The following is an 11212-nucleotide window of genomic DNA, read 5'->3' as shown; positions in this document are numbered from 1 at the left end:
GCACTTTGATTTTCTGTAAGGCATTACTATTAAATGTGTGCAATAAGCCAATACTGCTTGTGCAACTACTGCAAATTTTAGTGTTACGAAACACTTGGGAAATGGCACAAACATCTATGAGTAAACTGCACAATTTCTTTTTATATTGTCACAGAAAGCCCTGATTAGTAGGTAGCATGGCATGTTTTGTACATTCAGACCAGCCAGTACCTTTGAATAGTCAGATCTGTCCACCTGCAGTTGAGAGTTAGAAGAAGTGAAAATAGAAAGATAACACATTTAAATCTGGCACTTAAATCTGTTAACTTACAATAAATATTGGCACAAAACTTAAGAAAATATGTTGCTCTTTATTAGTCTTTTCATGTCAATTGTTCCAAATATTGGAAGGACTCACATTCAGAAGCTCAAATTATTCTGAGTTATTTAGAAAACAGATTTTTTCTTCCATGCACAATATTTATAGTGCAGAAGGTCAACCTGTGATTTAGTATTATTCTCCAGTGTTGTCAGCTGAGTCTGTATGGATGAGAGGAAATACTTTTTTGTGTAGATATTCTGCCATTTCTCTGCAATTTTGTAGACTTTCTATCTCAAAAAATGGAATCTGGAAACAAAACAAAAATGATTACTATTAAGCAGATTTAAAAATCATACATCAAAGATTTGTCTGTTCTAAAATTAAACATTTAATCCTAAGTGTGCAATTGATTTGTAGATCACCAGAATAGAGATTATTGTAAAAGAAAGAGTGATATCCATTATACTTTGTTAGGCTTATGCAATAGATTATTATAAATGGAAAAGAAAATCTCAAAAATCTAAAAGTAACTGTTGTGGTCCAAATAACATTTAAAGATAAAAATACCTCTATTAATTCAACAGGCAAAATAAAGGATATACTCTGTTGTGAAAATATTATTTGCAATTCAAAGCAGTTAGTTGTTTGTTTGTTTTTTAACTCCTTCTTTTAAACTCCAATTTCAGATATTTTTTAAAAAGTATTTAATTGAACTCTTAGACAACATTTTCCTTTAAGTCAATATTTGAACCTTAATCACTGCAGAGAAGTACTCGTCCAAAAAGCCACTACTTGGCACAAAGCATAGGCAGAATAAACTAATTGATCCAAGGAAGAAAAATGAATTTCTGTAACACTCTCAATAAAGCAAAAGATAAGTTGAGAGAACACAACACAGAAAGGACAAGATTACATCTGCCTTGGGAAGTAATTGCCACTACAGTTTTAAGCGTTATAATTTTTCACTTGTTTTGTTAGAGCAAAAGAAAACCAGTATCTTTGAACTTTACCTGTACAACTTCATAACCAAGCAACTGAAGATGTCTCTGTTTAATAGCTTCTTCTCCCAACAGATTATGGCTATTAACGCAAAATCTACTTTGACCATCAACACAGAGGGCAATTCTAAAATCAAGCACAAATGTAGGATCAAAAGAAAAAAAATGGTTCTTTTAAGCACCACAATTACTGCAGTTCCTGAGAAGCATAAGAGAATAAATACTTCCTCGAATTGGATGTTTAAAATGGGAGTTACCTAGGTCAGGACAATTTAAATCACTCAATTTAAAGGTGGGAGGGGAAAAGCCTGAAGATTAGTGAAACTGATCTGAAAAGCTTACTGATACGCTCTGAACAAAAACTACCATACAATATCATAAGAGTGTAATATTTTTAATGCTACTATTGGTAAGCTGTTTTGCATTCTTCTAAAAGGAAAAAATACATTAAATATTTGTCTCAGCTTGAAAACACTTCAGTAGTACTTCTTCTCCTTGGTGATAAAATTCTCATCAGTTTAAACCAAAATTTGTATAGCCACTATAAGAAAAGTAGCTTACATTTTCAGTATGTTAAATATATTGTGACTTTAATTTACACACAAAAGCTGTAATTTAAGAAAATCAAAACCCATTCTTAAATATTTAAGCACAGGATTAAAAAAAAAACAAAACAAAACAAAACAAACAAACCTGTATCAGTCTTTGACACTTTTGAAGGTTAAGCTGCAGAAAACAACCTTTTCGAAGGCTTGCTTCATCCAAGTATCCCAGGTGTGTGCAACCCAAGTATGTGCAGTTGCAAACACCACACAGGCAAGCTGCTTAACTTTGCATCAAAAGTTTCTCCAAATAATCCTTGTTTAACGTATTTTTAACCACCTATGTATTTTTCAGTAAAGCCCAGCCTCTGTAGTAAATATCCCCATTGCACAGGATTCCTTACAGAAGTACATCTGTGACCTCAAATGGGCTTAAACCGTGTTAAATCTACGCAGAATGGCTCAGGTAGAATTAATTTGGTTTCAATTTGAAAATTAATTACAGAAGATTAAACATGTTACTATGAACCAAATCAGAATCACTTTGATCCTGACTCACTGGGTAAAGAGACTAATTGTTTGACACTGTAAATCAGGAGGTAAAACAATGAGGCAAAAGTACCGATTGTTAATTTTGCTTTGTCCTTTGCCAGTAGTCTCAATGTGAAACATGAAGTTGGTTGAGATCCATAGCAAAACTCCAATTAGCTTCAACTTTGTCAAGGCTTCACCCTGGATGCTCTCTGTCAATGTTTACATTTCATGGGTCATTTCTTTTATTCTCTTACCTTCTGTGTACCTCTTCACATTGGGCAGCAGGCAATACAAACCCATCTTCATCTAATTTAATCTCAATATCTAGTATAAATGAAAAGAGAACCTTGAAACTTATTTCACATAATGAACTGTTTACTGTAATTCTAATCCTCTTACAATTAATTGTTTTATAAAATAAAACACTATTGCAGTACTTTTTTTTCTGAATCACAGAAGCTTGCAGAAGATGTGTACAGACTATTTAACACAAACGATAATTAGTAACACTTCAGCCTTTCACAATGCCAACACAAAAGTAGTACGCCACTAAAAACCATAATGAATTTCAATGACACTTTGCTGGGCTGGTCAGGGACTCTAGCATTCCAACTCTCCCTCTCTGCCTCTTCCCTTTGTTTTTTCTTGAATTTTCTCAATTTGCAAACAGATCGTTGGGCCTAAACCCTGCCAACTTCAACTCCATGATGAAACTGAGATGCAGAATTATTCCAGAATGATCCTTTTTTTTTCTTTTTCAATCCTTCTGAGATTCATGAGACACTTCTCTCAATACCTTATTTATCATCCAGCCCTCCTAGGCACACATCTTTCTTCACCACTACCTTCTTTCAGTTTCCACTTCCAGCACATGAAACACTGTACTTTGCTCATTCTTCTTCTAGACCCCACTAACTATGCAGTCAATAGTTCTTGCTAAGGGCAAGAGCCCAGCTGAGCAGGGCAGAGGGCTGACAACCTTCCAGCTCTCACTTTCTCTACTCACCACCACAGCTGAGAGATGAGGCACTGCATCCTTTTGCTTTACATTATACAAATTGTTTACAGAATAAGTAAAAGAGGAGCTGATAGTAAAAACACAGAATACAAGAGCAGGCAGCTACTTTCAGTGCAGACTGGCTGTATGTATTCCAATCAGTAACAATACAGTTCTTTTCTCTTCTCTCCCTGCTCTTTTTTCTCAACCTGAAAACGCATTTACTTAAGGTTACTGTGATGTTTACTCATTTCAGACCTTCTACAGTTCTGTATTCCAGTTTATTTTTTCTGTATTTGAACAATCTAGAATGCTCACAAAGGGAATAAAATCAATCATTTTTACTTCTGGAAAATAACTGAGACTAAAGTTTTGACAACATAAGCACATGTTTTATTATTGATCTAAAGCAATGTTACTTACCAACTTTATAGAAATATGGTGTTGATACCCCTGATGCAAAATATGTTCTTTTTTTCAGTAAATAAAGTAATCCACTCTTCACCCTTTTGAGGAGGTGAACATCCAGAGAACTGCGAGGCATGACAAAGCCCTTTAATTGATTCTTTGGAAGGAGTTTGGGACCCTACATAATGACACAAAAATCAAATAAAACAAAAGTAAAAGGGAGATAACACTTTTGTAATTACCTCATATTAATGCAGTCAGTGCATTTGAAGTCTGAGGTACGATCTGTTGGAAACTTAAAAAAACAACAACCAAAATAACCACCTTGACAAACTTCCATGCTATCATACTGAGCATACCACTCATGAGAAATGTACTTTTTCCATTTCTCTTCAGTCAGGCCACCATAAGAGTGCCTGACCTCTTTTCTGCTCCAATCCAAATGTAAAAAAGGAATAGTTCCCGGAAAAGTACTCAGAAATACACAAGAAGGTCTTGAACATAGAGCTAGACAATTTTGTCAAATATAACCGTATCTTATGTCAAAGATAACCTTAGGTCAATCTAACAGGTGGAAATGCTTTGTATTTTCATCAAGGAAAAAAACCTGTTTCATCCAATTTTGGTATTTTCATGGGGAAGACAGTCTTCAACTAATTATCAGCAGGGCTGTAATGACCTTACCACCTCCCATGAACATCAGTTCTAGTTTTGTGTGGAAGTTTTAGGCTAAGCCTTTAAAAGTTTTTCACAGACCTTGAACAGAAAGTAGTAAAATGTAAATACATCACTATTGGGTGTAAGTAAAATAATGATAGTTCTAAACAGTCCCATTGGAAGAGATAACGAACTTAAACTAGTTTTCAAAATAATCTATCTTCTCGACTTTTCGCTCTGGGAGATGCTAACTTTATGCTTCTGCTGGCTTCTGCTTGACCTTGGCTGCGTTGTTTTGGCTAAGTTCTAACTTCTCTGTCTCTTGTCCCTTTGGTAGAGGGGGGTAAGTGGGTGCAGTGAGGCAGAAGCTATCAGCTTCCCCATGTCTTTGGCCAGGGGGGGTTCTTGTGCTGTTCATTAATTGTAAATACCTGTAAATATTGTAAATCCTGTATATTTTGTACATATTCATTGCATTTCATTGTAGATTGTAGTTTTGCTTGTAAACACAGCTTTCATTTGCTTCCAGCTGAGCTGGTCCGGCAAATTTAATGTTGGGGGGGGAAATTTCAACCCATCACATTTTGTATGTACCATACCTCATAAAATGGGCACTCCAAGGTAACAGTCAGAAAGAGCTGGATTAGCTGAGAGGTAACAATTCTGTCCAAACCAGGTGGCTGAGCTGAAACAACAACATTCAGGCTTTCAGATGTAAACAAACCATCATGCAGAAGTTAGGGAAAGCTATTGTTTAATGTGCAGAGAAGCTACTTAACCGTTATCACTCTCGATGACTGTTTGAATCATCGAGTAAGATGTGAAAAAGAGTTTGAATGAACAGAAAGATGTGAAAAAGTAGGATCTTACTGAAGACCATCACATTCTTTCACCAAAAAAACAGGAGAGTCTGAGAGATGCAGGATGTTCTGTAGAGGAGAGGTTTATATTCGAGTTGAGACCTTGGAGAAATTTACTACTTCTCCTAAGCAAAACGGGATAAACCATGGAGTAGATTTTAGAATTTGGTAATGTTTTCCTCATTATGGCAAGACACAAGACCCAGGATGAGACTGTACTGCTTTCTCAGCAGTAGAAAGGAGCTCAGGGCACAGAAAAAATGATGGGTCCAGGAAACCTCCACCAGAGGAGTGTAGTGGGCAGACAGGATGCCAATGGAAAGAAGTATACATAAGTGTATAAATTCCAGACTAAAAGTAATTAAAAATCCACAACAAAGCACCCGTATTTGTGCCTTATTAAAATATATGGCAGCCTTAGAATTCAATTTATATTTTTGCCTAGATAATTAGAAAAAACAATACCAGCTTATCCTTAACTGCTCACATTTATGATGCTCTTATGTTTTACTGGTTCAGATCTCACTTCTTTTTTAATCATGCCAACAATTATGCACTGCATATTTTTCCCACCTTTATTCTTTACCCTTTTCAGCTTTCACAAGCTGACTATAATACACATTCAAATCTCTAAGGTTGTACAGTGCAGTTTTCAAACTCCTCCAAATGATACACAAAGACAACTGCAGCTGTGACAAGTAAGCAACAAACACTATTCTCCAGTCATCTTCATCATGTCATTGCTGATTTGACAGATGAAAGCGGCAAGAAATAGGTGCTTGATAACATACAGACCACATCAGAAAGAAGTGCAAAGCATCACAAGAGAAATGCTGGTTCTTACCTTGAAGCTGATGCAGAAAATAGGGACTAAATATTTTCGGCAGAAAATTTAATGGGTAACGTTGAACAAGGACACATGAGTGCAGCAGGTTCAGCAAAGTGTGAGGCTCAAAGTGACTAAGACGAGTATGCAATATGGTTTCAAGCTTCCTAAACAAGGAAGAAGCACTTGGAGGCAGATAATTAAGGGTCCCAAATGGTACAATATACCCAGCAATCTGGTCAGTGGTAAATCTGTCACCATTAGAAATGAAACTTTCTGCCACCGCATCAAAGATGGGCTTAGAAAGGATCAGCTTTCGGCAGCAATACTGCATGACTTTGCTGACTGTTTGAGGATGCATAGTAAAGATGGACTTGGGAACATGTGTTTCCAGTGCCTCTGTGAAAATTTGTTCACGATATCCAAAGTAGAGGAAGGCTTCCAGTATATCTACCAGTTCATCACCTATGAAATACGGAATATGCTTCACAGAATGTTTACATAGTGCTGTGACTAAGGGAACTGCCTGAGTCTGATTAAGAACAACCAGTGAATTCAGTATGATGCTTGTGCACTTTGGGCTTAGCTGGGAAACTATAGTTAAAGTGACACTGTTCATTCTCTTTATCAAGTCTTGGTGTTGTTTACCTTCCCTGACAATCACCTGCAGTATCTTATAAACCAACACCATCTCCCTAGGAGTCCACTTTTCAATGTCCTTTTCTTGCATGTGGTTCATAATTTGTTCCAGTGTTGCAGAACTTGGATTTTCCAACTCAAGCAAACTCTCTCCAAGAATACATAGATTTTTAACTGACAATTGTCCCTTACCAAGCCGTTTCTCACCCTCTGAAAGCAAAGTTGCCACCAGTGTACTCTGGGGATCTATACGTAGTTTTATCAAAGCTTGCAATGCGTTCAGCAGGCCAGCGTTTGACAGTTTTGAGGATTCAAATTCAAACTGGAAGCATAATGCCCTGAAAACTTCATTCTCTAACACTCCTTCTGGCTTTTTCAAACCCTTGTCATCCACTTCAATTTCAGAAATTCTCTGCAGTGCTCCTGATGCCATAGTATCAGACATAACTTCCAGAGAGCTAAGAAAGTCAAAAATCTCTTTCGACGTGCAAAGGCTGTTCAGCTTCCTGAAAAACAGTTGTCCATCCATCCACACAGTATTAGATTTAGCATCGCTCCCAGTGTCTCCACAGAGATGCAGAGTTTCATTAACAGAAAGAGACTGGATCTGCAGTTGTACGTGTTTTTTTCTGCAAAACACATACTGAGATTTATCTTTGAGGCATACCATCCTCATGGCTATGGAGCTACAGTTCTCAGGCTTTTGCTGCCCACACATAAAGCTCAACCTTTTGTTTAGTGTCATCAAAAGGGACCTGCTTGTAGGTGTGCTGGATGAACAAAACTGGAAACTTTTTCGGCTAATCAAAGCCATATTGGATGAAGTGCGTTCCTAAAGGATACCTGGAGAAGGAAAAATACATGTAAATACATAGTTCGGGAAACAGTGCCAGTGTAATTAAAATGCAGCAAAAAGGCCTTTCAGCGACTAAACATGATTGTGCTCATCCCTCTCCTAAGACCACCTCCACGAAGTGCAAGAACAAGCGCTGCCTTACAGGCTGCAACACCGCACCTCTGCCTCTCGTCTCGGTAAGAACGCCATGGGCGGGATAAGCAACAGGGCAGCAACTGCACGGCAGCGCTTTCTGCCTTACCCGCGCGGGCCGAGGGCGCGGGGCGGCAGAGCGCACCGGCCTTACTCGTGGCTGGAGCGGGCCAAGAGGGGACCGGTGTCAGAGGCGATGGGCGACTCTGACAGCCGCACCGGCGGAGGCCCTCCCCTCGGCTTCCTGTTACAGGCCCAGCACCTCCCTCCGCTAAGAACGGGGAGTGACAGGCAGGCCCTGGAGGTGCCGCCGTGGGCCAAGGTGCGTCCCTCCTACCCGAGTGCCCACTGCTGCCAACCACGGCCCGGGGCGTCTTTCTGTCTCCCATGCTGTTCCTCTCTTTGTTTTGGGGACGCCTGGGGCTTCCGGGGACCCAGCTGCAGGAGCGCACGGAGCCTCACCTTCTCCGCCATGACGGCCATCCGGAGCCTGCCGGGAGCTTCCGGCGCTCCCCCACTAGCTACCCCCGGGCGTCGGTAGCTGGCGCTTTCCCCTGCAGGACTGGCTCTGCCCCGTCTCAGCCGTCCCCTCGCTGCTGCCGCGGCAGTTCCTGGGCGGGTGCGGAGCGCAGGCCGGTGCCGGCGCTGTGTCTCGGGAGTCAGATTTGTGCCTGTGTAGGTCTGGATGAAAAGCGCGTCCTTCAGCGCAAGCGATCCCGTTTCCGGCGGGTGCGCGACCTGAGACAGCTGCTGGGGGCCGGGCGGCACTGGCCGAGGCGAGGTGCGCGGTTCTCTGGGAGGCTTTTTTTGCTGCAGCGGTTTGGGCCTGGCTTTAGATCCCTAAAATCACCGTCTTTCGTCAGGGACGGTTCTCTCCCTTCCCAGCACGGTATCGATTGGTTCAGCCACATTTTTCAGGGTGGAAGGTCAGTCCTCGGCCGTGGAGGGTTTCAGGTGCGGGTTTCGTTTACAGGGGTTTTGTGTTGGTCGTAGAGTGAAAGTGATTTTGATAAAGTCTAGCTGTTAAAAAAAATGACATGCGAATAGCGACATGGCTTTGAAGTAACGGTCCCACAGCCCGGGTTAAAGACACGGAGAAGTGTGTAAAGGTGCTCTAGAGGTTTTTATCCAGTCCATGGCCACGCAGTGCTGTTTTTGACAGACCACGTGTGTAGGTACATGAAGCCGGTTGTCTGTCCTCCAAGTACAGCTACGTAAGGGCTAGGGCCAGTACATCTGGTTCAGTGAAACTCTCTCGCTAAGATTCATAGATGGTGCTTTTGTGCCTACAGTGTGTTGGCTTAGGGGCCTGATCTTTTCTGGAGTGTTCATTTTCTGACTTTTCCAAGTACTGGGTCAGATGAGCTAAAATTTGGAATTCCATCCTTAGTTTCATGTTAAACCCTAGTTTCAGGCATCAAATGCTGGGTTGTTTTCCCAGCTAAAATACTGTGACTTGACACGTGACTGCCAACACATTAACATGTTAAAGTTTTCTGGTATAGTTATACTGTTAGAGGGATTCTCTAGAAAGGTCAACAGTCAAGTACTGACATCTTTTACCTTCTGTATTTCAGATGAATGTGCAAGTGAGGAAACTTTGAAGAGTGTTTAGTGTAGCAAAGCAAAACCAATATGGACAGTATGTTCATCTGAGTGCAGGTGTGTTCCAGATTTATGATTCATCTGCAAGTAGGCATGACTAATTTTCCTTTCTTTTAGCAGGCAGCACTTCATGCATAAAGCTGTTCTAGTTGATGACAGAGAAAGTGCTCTCACAGGAAGAAACTCCTCAACTTGTGTAGTTTAGATCAGGGTCAAAGGGGTTTATTAATCTATTAATGACATAACTGACAGGCAGATAATTTACTACTGTTTAATCAGGTAATTGAACTGTATATTCAAGATCAATAACAACAATTCAACAGATAGAATACTAGGCCCTTGCAGAATGTCAATAAATGCCTACAAATACTTAAACAGACTTCTATGTCTAATTCCAAGGAATTGTCTGGTTGTGGCCCACAAGCATACATTCTCACTGTTACAGGCACACACGATCACCTCTCAGAAAGGAGGCATCTCAAGCACAACCCCTTCTTCTGATCTATGGCTTCTCCTGTTTATATGCATCCTCTGTGGGAGATGTTGCTCTAATTTATGTGTCTGTATGTAGCGTACTGGTCTGCACACCAGTGGGAAAACTCCCCACAAGTTCACATGCATGCACCTAAGATGTGGTAGCTACTTTTTACACCCTTTAGTGTTACTGTGCTAGTTGGAGTGGAAGCACCACGCAATGTCTTATGGGCAGTCTGCTCTTCATGACATAGGCAGAGGTCATGATGCTGTTAACATCTGGCTGTGTCAAACCACTTTGTGACTGCTGTTCTTTCTGTTGCCTTCTGCCCCCCAACTATTGCCAATTTTTGTGCTTCTCTTATGCATCTTCCCAAGCTGACTCTTATTTGAAATCTGTTGTTAATCCCCTGGCTAAAATGTTGACAGCTTACCCTCGGCTTTTTTCCTGTATAGAAGGCTTCTGTGCTATGGTGTGGTCCCAGTGGAACACTGATTATCTTTCACCCCTACTGAGGTATGAGAAAGAATGTAGTAATGAAACATTGCTTCATCTTCGTTTTTCTCCATTTATGGTCAGGCATTGCCACCTGCTGATGAGAAAAAGTAGGGTAAAAACAGAGCACAGGACTAGGATGAGTCTGTATTACTACAGGCAACTGAGCGTTTCTAACCTGTTTTTAAACTATTTTATGTGGTCATCAAATTTCTTTGTATTTATTTTAGGAAAGGAGGGTGAAAAATCATTTTATGGATTGTTTTGAGCCACACATCTTCTGTGCACATGCACATGAAGCCAGATATTTAAATGAATTTATTTAAAGTGACTCTTAAGGTAGTTATTAATATTTGTAGGTAATATAATGTAATCAATTTAAAATGGAAACTATAATCAGAAATGTATTAGAACAAAAGACAATGAAAGCCATAAAATGTTTCACATTTTTCATAGAATTCATGTGTGTACACATGTACAGGCACTGTACTCTTGAGAAGTTTCAGTTTTACCACTTTTGATTTACAAGCATGCTGTGGGAAGAAATAGATTGCCATGTCAATAGAGTGCAGTATCCTTCTTATGCAGCCTAGCTATGTTTGTTTTCCCTTGAGAGAGAGAAACAGGAAAAATACATGCCTCAAACTACTTAGCTACAGGTTTGCTTAAATCAGTGTGTGTTGCTTCTTGAAGTTGTCCTTATATCTATTCTGTCCATGATTTCAGAATCATGAAAGAAACTTCTCACAGGTGAATGGATAAGCATACGCATCTTACTCATCCTGCTGCTTTCAAGACTTTGTGAGGGAGTGGCATTTTATGATACGGTGGATTTCTCTGGGATCATTTCTTATTTTTAGGAGAAAATGAGCTAGTCAATTTTTGCA

The 11212-nt window shown here is 40.0% G+C and overlaps 1 protein-coding gene across 1 annotated transcript; it reads right to left on the bottom strand.

The window, feature by feature from the left end:
- Window positions 1-391: 391 nt before the first annotated feature.
- FASTKD3 (FAST kinase domains 3) lies at window positions 392-7576 on the bottom strand. Its single transcript, XM_054381880.1, has 6 exons — window positions 6142-7576; window positions 5037-5122; window positions 3796-3958; window positions 2630-2699; window positions 1312-1426; window positions 392-607 (listed from the first exon to the last, which is right to left on the bottom strand). Exons 1-6 carry the CDS (start codon window positions 7574-7576, stop codon window positions 494-496), a joined length of 1983 nt encoding a protein of 660 aa, XP_054237855.1. The 3' UTR covers window positions 392-493.
- Window positions 7577-11212: the final 3636 nt, after the last annotated feature.

Source organism: Indicator indicator, chromosome 6 (assembly GCF_027791375.1).
Source record: "Indicator indicator isolate 239-I01 chromosome 6, UM_Iind_1.1, whole genome shotgun sequence".
Lineage (NCBI taxonomy): Eukaryota > Metazoa > Chordata > Aves > Piciformes > Indicatoridae > Indicator > Indicator indicator.
This window is presented reverse-complemented; position numbering and strand designations above follow the sequence as displayed.